At 38.9% G+C, this 20,329-nt stretch overlaps 1 protein-coding gene across 1 annotated transcript in view; it reads left to right on the top strand.

Moving 5' to 3' along the window:
* Positions 1-20,329, top strand: part of Kcnu1 (potassium calcium-activated channel subfamily U member 1) — a 132,134-nt gene that overhangs the window by 41,507 nt on the left and 70,298 nt on the right. Inside the window, exons 15-18 of the mRNA XM_048330530.1 lie at positions 667-779; positions 1,261-1,332; positions 3,479-3,568; positions 3,692-3,789. Of these exons, the coding sequence (XP_048186487.1) occupies positions 667-779; positions 1,261-1,332; positions 3,479-3,568; positions 3,692-3,789 (373 nt within the window). The remainder of the gene's footprint in view (positions 1-666; positions 780-1,260; positions 1,333-3,478; positions 3,569-3,691; positions 3,790-20,329) is intronic.

Raw genomic sequence — 20,329 nt, 5'->3', positions numbered from 1 at the left:
TACCCAGAATCTCCAGATTAGGTTCTTTGATGCTTTTTCCCCCCTTTAAGTGGGGCAGTTCCAAATCATAGTATAAGTACCAGCATACCTTACAAACCACCTCTTTCCTATAACCTACCCCACACTCCAGAGACAGAGCTTGAGAGAATTTAGAAATTTCAGACTTTTACCTGTGCTCCTGGGCTTTGAAGAGACTGTCCTGCTTTGCAAGGCAGTCTGTTTGGTACTGGTTCTTTGGATGCATGTGGGGGAAGGGGGCGGAATCTTACACCCAGGCCAGAGAGGAGTTACCCTGTAACCTCTTGGACTTCATACATCAAAGGACATCAAGATAGATTCCACATTACCCCTCCCATCTTGTCATTACTGACTGGAAAACCGGCTACTACACTGAAGTTAGGAGTGGACAAAGGAAAGGGAGTTTAATTTCAAAGGAGACTTTGATACCATCTGGGAAGAAGCTAAGTCAGGAAGCATCCTTATTCTGAACTCAGTGAAATGGTTGAGTTTTAGTTCTTCCACATTGGTTCTTCACTTCCACAATAAAACAAATCTCCTTTCTGTGATTAAATGCAACCACCTTGCTGCTTAGCAGAATACACAACCTGTATTCTAGCTGCCATATGTCATGGCCATGTACCCAGGAGGTCTGATTATGCATTCCAGGTCACTCCTAAGTGTCCCTGGCAAAAGTATTTCTTAAGTGGCCTGAAGAACAAAATTCTGACTCAGCGACTCTCGGACGACTTTGCGGGAATGAGTTTCCCTGAGGTGTCCAGGTAAGCCAAGTGAAACGGTTCCCTTAGGTTTCCCAGTGCAGCACTCGTGAAGGCCCGCTGTAGTCTGGGCTCTGTCACACACGCTGATGGGTGGGAATGAAGCATTCAGAGCCCCTGAAGCAGGCTGGGATGGAGCTCAGTGGCAAAGCGCTTGCCTAGCAAGTGCAATGTTCTGGTTTCAATGCCCAGTACCAAAAAAGAAAAGACAAAAAAAATACAGTTTTTTAAAAAAACCAACCAGAGCTCCTGAAGCCTAGCAGTGTCTAGTGCACACAGGCCAATCTCACCTCTGTCCCAGCAGTCCCCAGAATAAGAGTTCTCTTCAGCTGGATTTTCTTTACCAGTAAAGATCCGTCCGTATCTTGGACTTCCTCTGTTGAGATGGTTTTCTACTCTGTGTGGAACCCTAAGATTGTTTATGATCACATAACCCAGCCATGCTCACCCACCTCTACTTACAAGTCCTTGTCTTCCTTCCTAGACTCTGCTTTGTGAAGATGAACCTCATGCTGATAGCCATCGAGTACAGATCCACGTTCCGCAGTGGTTACTGGTACCGATAAGGGTTTCCATCACTTTGTTTTCTTTTGAGGAAATTCTTAAAGATTAGGACTTTCTAAAGATTCAGCCACAGCTAAGCTTCAAGCCATTTGTTGGGAGCCAGCCTCTGGGACTCCTGTGCTAGTGTTCTCAGTACTATCTCTGACCACTAGGGTGGGAACACTCCATTTTTGTTCCCTATGGCCCTTAACTCAGTTCACTCCCCAAGAAGGGCGAGATTCCGCTTATGGACATTGCTACATCTCAGGAGTATTGGCCATGAAGATTCTTATTTCCAGTTAACCACCAGAAAACCAGAAGTGAAAATGTGGCTTAGGTTGCAAAGAGCTAGCCTTGAGCAAAATGCTCAGGAACAGAGCATAAGACCTGAGTTCAAGCCCCAGGACCATTACACACACAAAACATGTCTTTAAATATTAGCTAGCTTGGGTTGGTAAAACACAAAACCTTGCAAAATGTGAACTTAACTGTCCTACTAAACAAGAGGAAAAATGACCAGACCCTTAGCATTTCTTGTGAACCCTTAGGTGAAGAAGTCATCCCATAGTAACAACATAAAAAGAAAGAAAGAAAATGATTCAGGACAAACAGAAAGAATATGAATATAAATGGAGAAAATGGGGAGGAACTAATCAATTGTAGTGATATGGGAATATAAGATACTGGAAATTAAGAAAAGACAGTAACTATTAAATGTGTTTTGTGGATTGCTGTCCTTCCTCTTGAGTCCTGCCCTTAGTCCAACATTTCGCTGGTTATTTTGGAGACAAGTCTTATGTTTTCTGCCCCGGCTACTTTTGAACACAATCCTCCAAATCTTGCTTCCTGAATAGCTAGAATTACAGGTGTGAGCTATCCGCACCTAGCTAGCAGACTAAATTTTGATACTACTTTTGGTTTATTAGCCCTGTAGCTCTGGTGAATTGTTCTTCATGTACAGAATGAGGAAGACAAGTTTCTTAATTCCAACCAGATCCCAAAATGTCATTACTAGGAATCTTGCAATTACAGGAAAAGATTCAATTTTTTAAATATTCAATAATCATTTTGAGCTGACTGCTGGTGGCTCATGACTATAATCCTAGCTAATCAAAGGCTGAGTTCTAAGGATTGCAGTTCAAAGCCAGCTGAGGCAGCGAAGTCCTTGAGATGCTTGTCTCTAATTAACCATCCAAAGCTGGCAGTGGAGGTATGTCTCAATTATTAGAGTTCAAGCCTTGAGCAAGAAAGCTCAAGAACAGTACCCACATCCTGGGGTTAAGCCCCAGGACCAGACCAGTATTCACGTGCACGCGCACGCACACACACACACACACACACACACACACACACATAGCTAAGTGTAAAGGAATGCACAACTATTAAGAATTCCAAATGTACATAAAAGGAATGTGGACAGGTGTTTCAGGCCTATAATCCCAGGGACTTGGGAGGTAGAAACCCAGCAGATTCCAATTCAAAGCCAACCTAAACAAAATGTTAGTGATAATCCATATCAACCAACAAGCCAGGCATGTGCAAGCAAATTCATCCTGCCATCCCAAATTCAGGGAGACAGAGGTAAGAAGATCACTCAGTACCCAAGGCCAGCACTAGGCAAAAAAATACATAAAGCAAAAAATGGCTGGGATCATGGTTCTAGTGGTAAAAACACCTGCCCAGCAAGCATAAAGCCCTGAGTTCAAAATCATAGTACTGACAAAGGGAACAGTGGAATCCATCTGGTGACATGCATGTACTCATGTTAAAGATGAGTGGCCTAAGTACAGATACTGCCAGCACAATAAAGCAAATGCTGTGTCCTCATGTCATATTTGCCATTGGCTAAATTAAGCCAATCAGGTTGTCACGCTGGTTGGTCCATCCTAGTTCCTAACTCGATCTGGAGCTGTATTCCCTCCACCACTGTGAATCTACGCAGCAGGCCGCTGGCTCTTCTCAGCACAATCAGCAGTGATCAAACAATGGGTTAAGTAGAGTCAAATCCACATTTCCCACTTTGGTTCGCAGTAAAAGGAAATTGGCTCCTATTCACTTGGCAACTTAAGAGAATCCATTGGTAATGACAAGATGGAAAGCCAAATGGTGCCACAGAAGGCAGAGGAAGAAATCACTGTCTTTTCTTTTTTCATTTCCAGTGGTCTGATACTAAATCCACCTGCACAAATTAAGCTGCTGAAGAACACATTAGGGTTCTTTATTGCCGAATCTCTGAATGAAGTCAAAAGGTAATTTCTTGTTTACTGCTTTATGGGGAAAAAGTACAAAAGCTAATGTTGGTTAATGGGAGGCAAGCGGAGTCTGCCCCTTATCACTTAGTGAGTCACTGTTGATTTGCTTTCATTGTCCAGAGCCTTCTTTTACTGTTCCTCCTGTCATCGTGATGTGTACACCCCTGAGTTGATTACAAAATGTGGCTGCAAAAACAAGAACCGACAGCACCTGCAAGGTAACTGCATTTTATATGTGGTGCTATCAAGCCCAACTTCTAAAGGCCTCGCCGAAGGGAGAGAAAGAGGGCCCATCACATGAAAGACAAGATACATTTGACTTGGCTCGCATGAGGCATGTATTTCACCACTGAGGATCTGATGGTTAAGAGTTGATCTTTCAGAGCAGGAAAGAACCTTTATAGGTATCTGCGTCAACTCCTTTATAGGCCAACACAGGCTCCACAGTGCTGCCCAAGGTCACAATGATTACACCTTTGCCAGCTCTTTCCAGCATGCTGACTTTCAGCCTCCTGCTTTTTCACAGCTGTATACTACCTCTGCCCACTTCAGCCGGAGCATTCAACCAGCATGTGACTGACTGGCTACCCAAGAGGGTGACATCTTCTTGTCATCCATTTCCACTCAGTGGGAGGATGTACCTTTTGCTATTTTCTCTAGCCATTGAACCAAATGCCTTCACAACACATCTTTCCAATAAAATACAAGAAAAGAAAAAATAATATCAAATATTTATGAAAACAGTCATCTTTTTAAATATGTATTTTTATTAACTCTAAGTAGTTGTACACAGAGTTGCCATTTAACAAAGTGTTTTATGAATGCAGTATGTCTTTCCTGATCAGGGTCACCCTTTTCATCATCCTTACCCATCCTTTCCAATCCACCCCTTCCCTCACTTTTCTTAATTTGGTAGGAAACACTTTGACATGTTTACTAAATCCTCCTGCCCTCCTTGCCTTCATTCATCTACCTCCCGCCCTTTGACCCCACCCCACCCCATCAAGCACTCATTTCCTTGTGTTAGCCTTTCTAAAGAATTATCTCATTTCAGTTCTCCCTGAATCCACCCTATTTCAATGAATATATTGTGTACATTTGCATACCACAAATGTATTTACTGATCTATCTAATCCTATTTTAAAAATTAGTTTCTTCCAGGTACATTCATATCCTTTGAGTAAAGCACCAGTGTTTCCAAATTTGAATATTCAATTCAAATATTCAATTTTTTTTCCCCAAACCAGGGCTATTCTCATTCCTTAGACCCCTATTCCCCTTAGTGCCGGAATGAGGCGTAAATTCAGAAGTCACTCAGCATCACAGATTGTCTGTAGTGGAGAGCAAGTTCACACTGATTCCACTGAAAGATAGGAACCCCTTGCCATCAGCTTTCAGTTGTCACTCTCCGTGGCTTCCTTGTAACAGCCAGTGAATGTTTCCTTGTCACTGAAAGCCCGCCTCTCTGCCCTAGCCTTGGGGCCATGGGATCTGTAGAGCCTTCCTTTTCTCCATTTTTCTGAGTTTTTCAGCCTCCCATGTGTGCATGCTGTCCACCGGCTCACACACACACGTACCCTGTCTCAGATTCTGTGGTCAGTCCGTGTTGTTTCTGCATGCTCCTGCAGGTTCAGTGCACCAACAATCCAAAGGCATTCCATCCCTCACGCATCTCACAATTCTTGTATTTCCCTTGCCTGGTCGCTGCTCACCAACCCGAAGCGGGACCTGGGGTGAAAGGGTGGAGGCTCCCTCCCTTCCCAGGGACAGAGGCCCTCTCTTCTCTAAAACAATTCCTTGAGATAAACTTCAAATACCATCAAACACATACCATCTCTGTTCAAAGTGTGGGATTCCGTAGATCTAAGCAAACAAAAGGTGTTGTACAATTTTTACAGCAATCAGTTTTGAGCCTTTTTATCAGATTAAAAAATGTGTTGAGGGCTGGGGATATAGCCTAGTGGCAAGAGTGCCTGCCTCGGATACATGAGGCCCTAGGTTCGATTCCCCAGCACCACATATACAGAAAACGGCCAGAAGCGGTGCTGTGGCTCAAGTGGCAGAGTGCTAGCCTTGAGTGGGAAGAAGCCAGGGACAGTGCTCAGGCCCTGAGTCCAAGGCCCAGGACTGGCCAAAAAAAAAAAAAAAAAAAAATGTGTTGAAAATGAACCGTACAACTTGGCTGTGGGGACATGAAGGAGCAACTGGGAGAGAGCGAGGGAAGGGTGACATTTTTCCATTACTCATCACTCATTACTTGACTCATGTAACTGTCACCCCTCTGAATATAGCACCTTTATAATAACAGTAAATAATAATAATACCAATACCTAATGGGGTGACTACTGACTTTCTGACTCTGCACATGCGCATTCTGTTCATTTCATTTAAAATAGGGCATCTCACAGTAGCCTTTTGCATTGAGATCCTTTTGCTGAGTGATGCTATAGCATGTACCATCACCACATTGCATTATTTGTCTGAATAATATTCCATTGTATGGACATACTTCATATTGTTTACCTATTCATTTGTGAGTGGATATTTGTCTGCTTTTACTTTGGGAGTACTGAGAATTCTGTTGTGAACTCAGGTTCCTGCTTTTCGGGATATACACATCCTGAAGGCAAATACTCTGATTTGCTTTTCTGAGGAACTGCCTCTGCTTTCCAAAGCAACTACAAGGTTTGACATTGATACCATTAGTGCACTTGGTTTTTAATTTCTTCACACTCTCAGTAACATTTTTTCATTTCCTTTTTGTGTATTGTTTTGTTTTTGAGTAATAGTCATCTTAATGGACATAGGATGCTACTTGGTGGTTGAGTGGGAATTTCCTAATAGTTAACCATGCCACATTCCTCCATGAGGACTGCAATAGTCATTTACAGATATTCTTTGAGGAAGTGTCTGGTTAAAGAATATTTTGGTTTGGTTCTTTTCTTTCTTTTTCTGAATGGTATAATGTCTTCTAAATACATGTCCTTTGTCAGATACATAATTGGCCAATATTTTCCATCCTATGTGGTTTTCAAACTTCATATACTTTGAAAGCACACTTTAATAAATTTTAACGATGTATTTTTTTTCCTTTATGAGTTGAAAAACCTTATCTAAGAAGGTTTTAAGCAACCTAATATCACAACGATTTATTCAGAAAATCTTATATTTTTGGCTCTTTCATTTAGGTCTATTATGTGTTTTGAGTAGATTTTTGTGTATAATGTAAAGAAGGGCTGTAACTTTATTCTTTTAATGTGAATATCTTAGTTGTTCCAAAACCATCTGTTTAACAGACTTCTTCCCTCATAGAACTATTTAAGGGGATAGAAAAAAAAAGCTAATTAACTCCAAGTATACAAGTTTGTTTCTGAGGTACAATTCTCTGCCTTTCATTTTTATATCTAGATTTATACCAGCAAAACACCTCCCTGATTACTATCATTTTATGGTAACTTTGCGCATTGGGAAATAGAAGTTCTCTAACTTTTATCTTTTTAAAGAATTATTTGGATTATTTTGGATTTTTGCATTTACAGATGAGTTTTAGGAATGGGGTATCAGTTTCTCTAAGGAAGTCAACTGGGATTTTGGCTGTATTTGTGTTGAATCAGTGGGTCAGTTTTGGAAATGGGGGTATTACTGCATTGCTTTCCAATCTATAATGCCTTTATGTCTATTCAGGTCTTTAATTTTTTTCAACATAGCTTTGTAGATTTTGCATTATGAGTTACTATAAAATTAACTACTTAGTATTTTACTTTTGTCATAAATTAAATTGCTTTCTTAGTTTTATTTTCAGATAAGAAATGCATTTACTTTTGTATCTTTTATTCTGCAACCATGTTAAAATATTTATTGTTATAATCTGTATGGGCGTGTGTTGGGGATGGGGAGTGCTAGTACTGGGGCTTGAATTTAGGACCTGGTCGCCCTTAGCTTTGTCCACTCAAGGCTGGTATTCTACCACTTAAGTCACAGCTTCACTCCTGGTTTTCAGGTGGTTATTTGGAAATGAGAACTTCACAGACTTTTTTGCCCAAACTGGTTTGTAACTCAATTCTCAACCTGTTGTCTAGCTAGGATTACAGGCATGAGAAACAACATCCGACTATTTCTAATACTTCTGAAAATCTCTGACATTTATTTTCTTGTTTAATTGACTTGAGTGTACATCTACTACAGTGATGAATTGGGAAGATAAGAACTTACATGTTTATGTTACTCCTGATCTTAGGGGAAAACATTCAGCCTTGTATGGTTACATAAGATATTAGCTGTGTGTTTTCATATATGCCTTTTATGTGGATGAGAAAGTTCCTCTTTGTTCCCATAATATTTTACAATGTGAATTCCCCTCCCTCATTTTCTTATGAAAAGTTTTGATTTTTGTTCTTTCTCATTTTTTCCTTTTCTTTTATCTCAACAAAGAGATAATCACATGGATTTTGTCTTTATCCTATTCATATAGTGCATTGTATTAATTTATTTCTCAGATGCTCAATCAAACATGTGTTTCTGAAATAAATCCTTCTTTGTCATAGTGAGATCATTGTTATAGGTTTCTTAATGTGATTTGAAAATGTTCTGTTGAAGAATTTTATATCTATATTCAATAGAAATGTTGATGTATAGTCTCCTTTCCTTAAGATACCTTTGTCTGCTTCTGCCGTGAGGTTTGTAAAGTTGGCCCCAGAGAAGGAGCTAGAAAGCAATCCCTTGTCTTATTTTTTGGAAGAGTTTGTGAAAGATTATTGTTCATTCTTCTCTCAGCATCTGGTAGAGTTTTAACTGCAAAGCAATCTGAATCTTCCTTTACTTTTTCAATTATTAATTCAATCCTTTTTTGTTCTAATTTATTCAGATTTTCTAATTCTTCTTGAGACAAGTTTGGTGTTTCCTCTAGTAATTTGTTACTTTATGGTATCAAATCAGCCAATAAAATATTTTCTACATCAATATGTCTGACATACCTATTTTTTTAACACATCAGCAAGTAAGCGCTCGCTTGTCATTTTAGCAATATGGGCACCTTTTCTGTGGCCATACTTCTAAAATACCTGCCAACTTTGTTGATCTTAAACACCTTTGCCTTCATTGATTTTTATCTGTTTTTATTTCCTTTTTTTGTTCTGGGGTCAAACTCAGCTTTGCAAATGCTCTATCACTTTATCAATGACCTGGACTTTTTTTTATTATTATTATTTTAGTTCACGTTTCTCAGATAGGGTCTCATGCTAACTTTATAGGAAGGGCTGGCCTCAAATCATGACCTTCCTATCTCCACATCCTGACAAGCTAGTATCAGACGTCTACACTAGCATTCCTCGCTGGCTGAATTTTCTGTTCTCTAATTTCAACCCTGTCTTAAAACTTTTCTTTCTTTCTAACTTGGGTTACTTTGTGTTCTCTTTTTTCAGTATCTCTGTATATGGAATCTATCAACATAGATTTGTAATTACTTTTATACAGTAATCATTTATATCACAGAGAAAAAAACAATGGCTAAAACGATGTATACTTCTCTACCTTTACTAAGCAATTACACTTTATCCATAGTCTTTGTTTACTCATGTGGATTGGAGTTGCCTTATGTTCTTTTCAACTTCAGGAGCTCACATTAGTGTTTACCCTACAAATTCTTTGAGATTTTGTTTATCTTAGTGTCTTACTTTATCCTGCACTTTCATATAAATACCATAAATTAACTGATTGCACTGCAGGAGCTCCATTCTACCCTCCATTTTTGAAGGAGAGTTTTTTTAGAAAGAATTATTTTTACATAATTATTTTTCATTCAGCACAAAAAGTATTCAGTCCCACTTCCTTCTCGTATTTATTGATTTTGATGAGAAATCCACTTTCAATTTACTAAGGAGCATTGTATGTGATGATAATTTCTCTCTCTCTGCCCTGAATATTCTCTCAACACCTTGATTATGAAATCTCCAGGTTAAGCAGATATTCTATCCTACTTCATAGCTATTTTACTATGTTGTGTAGATTAACTTAATTATGTAGATCAATGTTTTAAATCTAATTTGAGAATTTTCTAGCCCTTATTTCTTTACAAATTTGTTCTCCATTCTTTCCCTCATCTCTTTCTGGAATTTAAATGTATCATAGCACATTTTACCAAGTTCTACGTATCTCTTACGGTATTTTTCTCCTATTTATTTATTTTGCATGCTAAAATCTGAACTTGGAGATTCTCTTGTAAGTTTTTTCATTGCAATTTCTCTACTTTTAATTCTAAAATTTCCATCTTGTACTTTTTTATTATTCTTATCTATTTACTTATTTTGTGAGAGAATGTTCTCAACTTTTTTAATACTTTATATACCACTTCCTTTAAATGTTTCAGTATATTTAGTGGGGCTGTCTTAGAGTGATTGATTAGAAAGTGAAATTCTGAGGTTACTTGGGGAACATTTTGTTTTTTTAATTTTTCTTCATCATATGTTTTGGCATATTTTTGCAAATAATATTGTAAAGTCGATGTACACAGGGGTTATCATTACATGAACCAGATAAAGAGTACATTTCCATCAGAACAGTGTCACTCTTTCTCTTATTCTCTCCAGTTTTCCCCTTCTCAGCTTCCCTCACTCCCAAAGTTGTAACATTTTCAACATAGTGTCTAGTGGGTTTCAGTGCTGAATTGGTTCACCTCTTGTCCCAGCATTTCTGTGCTTCTCCTTGACCTCCCCAAATCAGAAAATCTTATATATAAGACAAAGCAACCAGAAATAAAAAAACAGCCACAAAAGGGAATAAAGCAAAGAAAAAAGAAAAAGAAAAAGAATGACAAACAGTATAGTAGAATCTTGCTTCTATTTCTTGGAGTTCATTTTGACAAATGTCATTTTATATGATCATAAGCACATAGCAATTGAGCCCTTGTGATCCTCTCCTAAGAATACCCTCCCTGGTTCTCACTGTGTTAATATTTAGACTACTGTATAATTAATTAAGTCCAGTTGTAATTATTTATCTTTTACTATCCATTGACTTTATTTGTAGGTTTATAAGCACATTCAAATTATTACAAATGAGGGAAACCATGCAGCCTGTTTTTCTTTGGGCCTGGTTTACTTTGCTTAATATATTTTTTCCCAAGACTTTCTCTTTCCTTATGAATGGAGCAATGTCAACCTTTCTAATGGAAGCATAGAATTTCATTATATATAGATACCACATTATCTTGATCCATTCATCCACTGAGGAACATTTAGGTTGATTCCCTATCTTGGCTATGGTAAGCAATGCTGCAATGAACATGGTTGTGCTGGTGGCTTTAGTGTAACCTGGTTTTTGGTCAGTTGGATAAATGCCCATAAGTGTAATTGCTAGGTCAGAAGGAAGCTCTATGTTTAGTCTTTGCGTAATCTCTATAATGCTTTCCAGAGAGGTTGAACAATTTTACATTCCAACCAACATTGTAATAGCATTCCCTTTTATCCAGATTTCCCACTAGCCTCTTTTATTATTTTCTTGATAATGGCCATTCTAAGTGAGGTGAAATGGAATTTCAGTGTTGTTTTGATTTTCATTTCTCATTATGGCCAGAGATGTTGAATATCTCATCATGTGTATATTAGCCATTCTTATTTCTTGTTTAGAGAATGCTGTCTTTTCATCCACTTATTAATATGATTATTGTTTCTTTCAGCATTTTTTCTTGAGAGGTTTAATTTTTTGAGCTCTCAGTATATTTTACATATAAGGCCCTAGTCTGATACATAGCTGATAAAGATCTTCTCCCATACTGTGGGCTTATTATTTATCTTGCTAGCTATGTCCTTTGGCATGCAGAAACTCTTCACTTTGATGCAATCCCATATAACCAGTCTTTCTCTGATTTGTTGCGATTCTGGATCTTTACATGGGAAATTTTGACCTATCCCAAGGAGCTCCAGTATTTGTGTTATCCCTTCCTGTAATACTCTAAGTGTATTGGATCTTTAGTTCAGGTCTTTGATCCATTTGGAGTTGATTCTGGTGCAGGATAATATATAAGAATCTAATTTCATTTTTTTTGTATGTATATAGCCAGTTTTGCTAGCACCATTTGTTGAAGCTGTCTTTCTTCCATTCTGTGGTTTTGGCTTCCTTATCAAAGATTAGGTGGCTATAGGTCTATGGGTTCATTTCTGGGTCTTCTATTCTATTTCATTGGTTCTCAGGTCTATTCTTGTACTGGCACGAAACATACATACATACATATATATATATATATATATATATATATGACTTTATAATTGATTTTGAAGTTTGGTATTAATATTCCACAAGCAATATTTTTTCTGCTAAGGACTGTTTTGCTTTTCTGGGCCTCCTATTATTCCATGTGAATTTTTGGATTGCTTCTTCTGTTTCATTAAAGAATGTTGTTGTGATATGTTGATAGGTGTTGTATTGAATTTGTAGATAGCTTTTGGCAATTTTGATATTTTCATGAGGTTAATCCTTCCAATCCAGGAGCATTTACAGTTTGTCCACTTCCTTAAATCTGCTTTAATTTCCTTTTTCATGTTTTTAAAGAGTTCACCATAGAGGTCCTTCAATTCTTTGGTTAAGTTAATTCCTAAGTATTTTACTTTTTTAAGGCTATTACAAAAGGAGTTGCTTTCCTGATTTCAGCTCTTGTCATTGTTGGCATACAGAAAAGCTACTGATTTTTGTGTATTAATCTTATACCCTTTTACTTTGCCAAGTTTTGCATCAGCTCAAGTAACTTGGGACAAGATTCTATGGGGTACACAAATACAGGATCATGTCAGGAGTGGAGAAAGCAGAAATTCTTGTCTTGTTCATTATTTTAGAAGGAAATGATTTTAAGTTTTCAGCATTGAGTGTAATGCTGGATGTAGGCTTGTCATATACAACCTTTATTATATTCAGGAATTTCCCATGGATCCCTAGCTTCCCCAGAGCTTTGATCATGAAGGAATGTGAGATATTATCAAATACTTATTCTGCATCTAGTGAAATGATCATTTGGTTCTTTTCCTTGCTTCTGTTAATGTGTTGAATTACGTTAATTGACTTGCATAAAATGAACTAGCTTTGCATCCATGGCATGATCCCATTTTATCATAGTATATAATTTTTGGATTAGTTGTTGCATTCAATTGTCTAAACTTATTGAGAAGTTTTACAAGGATGTTCATCAGAAACATTTCTTGCTCACTACTGAGAGGCAGGGTGGGGCTTCCCTCCCCTGGGTGGGTCTTCTGCCAGAGAGAAGTGGTAAAAGAGTATCAGGTTCCTTTGCCCTCTTCAAAAATGGTGCCACTTCTTCAAGTGATTCCTGCCAGGTGCTCTGGCAGGCTGTTTGCCACTTTCAAAAATGGCTTCTCGAGTAGGGAGAGGGGTTTCCTTCTAAGTGCTGTTCTTTGAGAGGAAGGAGGCATCTTTTGTGGGGTACTCACATTTTCCCTTGGTGTTTTGGACCATATGCAATATGATGAGTTGTCTCGGCATCCCAGGGTGGTCAGCTGTGGCCTCCCATTTCTGGTCTTTAAATTCATGCTGGAGGTATTAGGAAAGCTCCCAAGTTCTGTCTCAGCTGCTGCTGCTAGCATTAAAACTGTTTCCACTGCTGACACTGCCATTTGCTATTTGGCGGGCATTTAATTGTCTTCTTATGCAGATAGTTATGCAGATAGATAATTTTCTTCTTTGGTATGAATCTCTGTATAATTATTGCTAACTTGACATGACTATGTAGATGTAGAAAGCCTAGTGAGTCCCTAAGACTCTGTTTCTTCAGTGAGAGCTTAGTTGGTTCCCTGTTATCTTTCCGCCATCTTCTCTGAACTCTAAACACAGGGAAGATATTTATTAAGAGTAGTTTCCAACTCTGGAAGGATTTTACTTGCTTGTTTCTTACCATATCTCACAGTGTTTTATTGATAACTAGAAACTGCAAATATTACATTAAGTCAAGTACAAAATTGGACTCTCAAACTTCCTTCCCCCCCCCTTTATTTTGCTTTTTTGCTATTAATATTTATAGTTAGTAACTTTTCTGGATAAATTCTGTAAAGTCTGTATTTCTGTCATTTTGCCCAGTGTATATACTACTAATTTAGTGGTCATCTTATAATTGGATGAAGATTTTGTCAAACCAAATAAGAGTTAATCCTAATAATTCTACTTGGGGTTGTCAAGGATTCTCTACTTGCATTCTTTTTTTACCTCCAATTATTCAGCTAGACAGTGGAAAACTCTGCTTTCATCTTCACTTCTCATTTACAAAGAAATCCAAGGCCAGTTACATGTGACAGTTCAGTGCCTTCTAAGACCTTTCTAAGCATGTACACACCTGGTATGTTAATTAAGCACTAGGCATGTACATTATGATTTAGATTCCTAGGAGTATTCTGGAGCATTTCAAAGTTCTTAAGGATACATCATTCTTCAGTTTTCCCCATAATGTTCTGTTGAGACTCCTCTTTTCCTGTTAGCCTCTTTATTCAGGCACTTGCATTGATAAAACTCAATACTTACTTCCTGGAGAGAGAATATTTTCCCTAGATAAGTTCAAGTGTAGCCAACAGAAATGAAGAACAATTCAAATGTGTTTTTCCAGGGAACGAGCAGGCAAGATATATAAGGACTTTTCTTGAGAAATGAGATTTTGAAAGAAGCAGAGTGGTGCTTCATTGTCGGGGTTTTTAGCCCCCCTGCACTCCCCTGACCTGTGGGAGAGACGGGGAAGGCACGCCCGGACCGGACGAGCCAAGAAAGGAGAAGGGTCGACAGACCGCCCGAACCCAGCCCTCCCTCACTGGAGGACAATCAGTCGGCCTGGGAGTCGGTGCAACATCTTGTTTATTGGGGAAGTACATGCCACTAATATAAGGCACAGGAGCCAATCAGGTCTAAGATCAGCAGGAAGGGGAGGGGAGTGCACCTATCTAGGGACTGTAAGGGGAGGGGTGAGCTGTCCATCAAGGGTAGAAGAGCCAGGGCATCACAGCCCACAGAACCACCTCTGGGTTATAACCAAAGACACTTGTAGCAGCTGTGCTTTGTTGTTAGGTGCTGCCATCTTAGCCACATGTGGCCCCAAGACTGAGAAACAGGCGGGGCCAGCTAGTTGACTTCCAGGTGTGCCCCACACTCCATCTTTCTGGTGCCAAGATTATGAACCATTTTATTTTTTTCAAAGCATCCAATGAGCTGGGAAGCTAGAGATGGCCTGTTGTAAAGCAAATACCACAGATCTTGCTGTTTGTTTTTTAATCTACTTTTCTTGACTATATTTTCCATGCTGCTAATGGTTAATTTTCTGAGCTCCAAAAATAAAAGTGATGTGACAAATTTTGTAATTGTTCTCTGCCTTATCAATCAATAAGTTTCTGAAGTTTTTCTCTTATTGTCTTTGCTAGTGTTTGCTTTCAGTGTTGAAAGACAGTTGAGTTGGTATAGAACTAGTGGTTGATGGTGTATTCTCCAATAGTCTTTCCTTTTGTTCTCTCCAGTGAGTTGAAAAGTGGCGCTCAGTTTCACTTCTAAATCACATTTTCTTTTTCTTTTATGGATTTCAGGATTTTTTCTTTTTAGATTTCAACGTGTTTATTTTGATGTTCTATTTCTGGATCTTTTGCTGTTTTCCTACTTTAAGTTCACTGAGACTTCTAGTTATGTAATACAGGAGATTGAATAATGGCCCATGGGTTATCATGGTCTAACTCCTGGGAGCAGTGAATGATGTCTCATATGAAAAGAGGAACCTTATAGATGTGATGACGTTAAGCCTTTTGACATGGGAATGCTATTTTGAAGGTGGATCATAAATGAAGTAATAAGGGCTCTTGTTACAAGAGGAAATATTTAACTACCCAATAAAGAGAAAAGGAGACTGTAGTGAGAATTCAGAGGGGGGAAAGCCATGTCTTTGAAAAGGAGGAAAGGGCCATGAGTCAACAAATGCCAGCAGCCTGTAGAAACTGGCAAAGGCAAGCAGCCTTACCAACACCATCTGCCTGCCACACTTTTTTTAGTTAACTTCCTATGGCTGTCATAACAAAATAGTAAAATCTTGGAGACTTAAAACAACAGAATTATGTTTACTCACAGTTCTGGAAGCCATAAATCTCAAATGAAGGTGGTTGCTTTACATCTGAAGCCGCTAAGAGAATATCTGTTTTCCAGCTTCTGGAGTTTTATGGCATTCTCCCAGCAGCGTAACTACAATCTCTTCCTCAAGCTCCACATGGCCATCTTTCCTGTGTCTACACTACATATGTGTGTGTTTCCTTCTATTTACAAGGACAGTAGTCATTAGAGTTCACCTGAAACCCAGGATGCTTATTTCTAGAGTTGCTACTATATACATACATACATATGTACACACATAACATGTAATCTAAAATATCTACTAATTACGACTATAATAACATATCATATCGTTAACATTCCTAAAATGTCACTGTTATTAGCAGGCTGACATATCAAATACCATTGACTAAATGACCCAAGCAACCTAAATTTACTTTTTCACAGATCTAGGGTTGGGGAGTCAGAGCTCTCTTCTTGGCTTGCAGAAGGTCATGAGTTTATACTGTGTTCTCATGGAGAGGGCAGCGAGAAGAGAATGGGTGCACCAATCTCTTTCTCTTCTTATGTGGACCATCAGGTCAGAGTCTACTTCCCTGTGATATCATTTAGCTTTAATTATTTCTGAAAATATCCTTTCTCCAAACAATTACAGGGCCTTGAGGGTGAGGACTTCCTTGTATGAACCTGGGAGAGGACACAGGTCAGCTGAAAGTAGTCATGTGCTGAGCTTCTGGGTAGACAGGAATTTGTCACATACTGTTCAATCTAGTGAATAATGAACTTTTGCCAACAGATTTTTCGTCAGTCCTTTGTACAGCACCTATCTGCTTATTGATACTGTCTCTTTGAACAGACATTGTCTTCATCTGTTTCTGTGTTTCTTTGATCATGGCTCTCTTTCATTCCTTGAACATAATTGATAATGCTTCTCTGAACACTGTGTTAAGTCTGACACCTGCATTCTTCCACAAGTAGTTTCTTTGCCTATTTTCCTCTGTGTATAGGTCATATTTTCTTATTTCTTTATGTCTCATATTTTTTGTTGTTGTTGAAAACTGGACATTTCAGATTATATATTGTAGCAACTCTGGACACAAGGGGTTGTTGTCGGCATTGCCTGTTTGATTAGTTGTTTAGTGACTTGGCTGTAGTATTTCACTGAAAGCTATTTCCCAAAAGTGTAAAACCTATGATGTTGGTACTCCGAAAGTACCCTCTTGAGTTGGTATACAGGCAGCAACTGAGGTGACAGTGGGTTTAGCAGGGCTCTTTTTAACAATTTCTTCTGAGATTTACTGCTTCTGTGCATATCACAGTCAGCTTTTGGGCTCTCTCCACTAATTAGCTGTTGATTATTTTATCATTTTTGACAGTGTTCTGAGCCATAGACTGTTTCACACTAACATCCATTTAAATTTCAGTCCCTTTGCAGCAGTGGATTTGAGACAGTTGTTAAAGTTTGGGCTGGCTCTGAGAAAATACCAACTGCCTTTCATTTCCTGGTAAACTCTGGTAATCCCTGATCTTTTATTTATGTTGTTGCTCTCATCCAACAGCCAGATTCCACTTAATTGTTTACTAGCCAAATCATTATTCTGTCAGGAACATTCTTGAACTTCTCCACATTCTGTTTCAAGTAAAAATCTGTTCCCTTGGGTGATGCTTCAGGCTCTTTCATCTTTAAAAGCCTATATTAATTGTACAAAATAATGAGTTTCTTTAATGACTTTTTCATACATGTATAACAATATCATAATATCATTAGCCCTCCTGTTAGCTCTGGAAAGGCCCAGGATTTTGTCCAGGGGGAGAGACGAGGCCTCTTAAAGATGTGTCTGCTTCCCTTGAAGTGGCTCTATGAAGAGGCTCTGGCCATGGTGGTGGCCACAGGCCTAGCTTGCTTCTCTCACTGTGGCTGCTTAGCCTCAACAGGTAGCTGAGTGAGGATGACCATGGCTCATTGGTTTTTCTCTTGTGATACCTGGACAGAGCCTTGCTTATGATTCAGGGCTGTATAGTGAAACCTCTGTGGTCTCATCTGCACACAACTGGAAGAAATGAAAAATACTGGAAGAAATGAAAAAAATGCTGATGAAAAATGTTCTTCCCAGGAACATACTGTAATCAAAGAACTGAAGGGAGAGAGCGCCCTTTCAGTGCTCAAGAGAGCACATAGGTCCAGAATGGAATCTCAGTTCCATTTAGCTGTGATTTAAGGAAAGGAAAAGGTTTGTAGCTGATAAGGAGCCACAGACCCATGCTGTTTGTGCTAAGATGTGATATAATATCTTGAATAAAGTTTTATTTATTGGATGTATGTCCATAGTTCAGTTTCTAGAGAGTTTGGTTGGACGTTCGTTCAAAGAGTCTTCACTAGTTATGGATGTTGTACTAAGGACCAGGTCCATGGGGCTCCAATGCCACCATTTCACACAGAGAAATAAAGGTTCAATCAGAAGCCTATTGTCTTAGTTCATTTCCTGTGGCTTTATCAAAATGCCTACTGCTGGATCCTTTATAAAGAAACCGGGCTTTTCCTGATAGCTCATATTTTGGAGTCTGGAAGCCTAGGATCAGGTAGCCCCCTCTATTGGGCCCTCTGGGGAGGGCCTTGTGGAAGCTGATATTCAGTGGCAGAACCCCGTGCAGAAGAAATCATATAGTAAGGCAGGATGCCAGAGATTCAAGGGCTAGGCTGGATCAGTTGAACTACTGATAATGGTTGGAACTGTATATGGTCTTGTGAGAACTCTGGTAATAATTACATCTTCCATGGGTAATGCCCCAGTGACCTAATCACCTCCCAGTAGGTTTGCTGAGGCATATTTTCTCCATGTTAGTATCCAATTAAATTAGGGCCCTTTGTAGTGTGTGTGTGTGTGTGTGTGTGTGTGTGTGTGTGTGTGTGTTTGTGCATGCTCAGCCTTGAACTCAGGGCCTGAGCACTGTCCCTGAGCTTTTGTGCTCAGTTACTGCTCTACCACTGAGCCACAGCTCCTCTTCTGGCATTTTGTAGTTAATTGGAGTAAGACTTTCAGTCTTCTTGCCTGAGCTGGCTTCAAACTGTGAAACTTAGATCTCAGCCTATTGCCTAGCTAATATTACAGGTATGAGCCACCAGAAGTGGCCTTTACAGATTGCTCAAATTTGAATTTTCTTGACATGTTCACATGGGAAGCCAAGATTCCAGCATGTGGAATCTGTAGGGGATACACTTGGCCACATTAAAGAAACATAGCAACTATCTTGATTTTCTCTAAATTTGTCAGTTTTCTCGTATTAATGTCTAGAAGTATTTCAGATGTGACAAGAATCTTTTCCAATGTCATTTCCAGAAATTTTCAGAGTTTTTCAATCAAAGGCCTGAGTATAAAACTATGGTTTCGTAAATGGGTTTTAAGACTTTCTTTTGGAGTTAAAAATTAAACCAGTCTTTGACTTTGAATAAAATGTATGATCAGCTAAGTGTTGGCTGCTTGTGCCTATAATCCTAGCTACTCAACAGACTAAAATCTGAGAGTCCAGGTTTAAAGCCAGCTAGAGTAGTCAAATCCACGAAATCATATCTCCAGTTAACCAGCCAAAAAAAGCCAGAAGTGGAACTGTGGCTCAAGTGGTAAAGAACCAGCCTTGAACATAAAAGCCAGGTGAGTGTGCCAGATCCGGAGTTCAAGCCCCAGTACTAGCACATACACATGTACGCAAATGCACACACACACACACACACACACACACACAAACACACACAATGTGCCCTTACCTTAAGGCAATAGATGAGGCTGGATAGATAGGAAAGCCATTGAAGGAGAGGTAAAAAAAACAAAACAATATACTTTAAAAATGTAGCTATTTACTTCTCTGATGAGGAAATGAGAATGGCCAAGAGACATATGAAAAAGTGCTCTACATCACTGGACATAAAAGAAATGCAAATCAAAACAATATTGAGATTCCATCTCACAACTAACAATGACAAATGTTGGAGGGGATGTGGGCCCCACTTTTGGGCATCTACCCAAAAGACCACAAACAAGAACACACTAAGCACAACAATGTTCATTGCAGCACAATTTGTCATAGCTAAAATATGAAACCAACCCAGATGCCCCTCAGTAGATGAATGGATCAGGAAAATGTGGTACATATACACAATCGAATTGTATGCCTCTATCACAAAGAATGACATGGCCCCATTTGTAAGGAAATGGAAGGACTTGAAAAAAATTATACTAAGTGAAGTGAGCCAGATCCAAAGAAACATGCACTCTATGGTCTCCCTCATAGGGAATAATTAGCACAGGTTTAGGCTAGTTACAGCAGAGGATCACAACAGCCCAATAGCTATGCCCTTATGAACACAAAAGATGATGCTAAGTGAAATGAACCCCATGTTATGGAAACGACTGTTATATCGCTGTTGTAATTACTTTCAACATGCGATGTGAAACCATAGCTTCTATTATTGTTGATCCTCTTGTATGCCCTTCCTGTGGTTGTACCTTCACTATCTCTGTATCTTATCTGAGTACATTGGAAACCGTGTATACAGGTATTAGAACTAGGAAACTGTAAGGGAATACCAAAATCAAGAGACACAGGGTAAAAAAGACAAACGATTACAAAAGCAATACTTGCAAAACTGTTTAGTGTAAATCTACTGAACAACTCATGGGGGGAAAGGGAAAG

Source organism: Perognathus longimembris, chromosome 21, assembly GCF_023159225.1.
Source record: "Perognathus longimembris pacificus isolate PPM17 chromosome 21, ASM2315922v1, whole genome shotgun sequence".
Lineage (NCBI taxonomy): Eukaryota > Metazoa > Chordata > Mammalia > Rodentia > Heteromyidae > Perognathus > Perognathus longimembris.
This window is presented reverse-complemented; position numbering and strand designations above follow the sequence as displayed.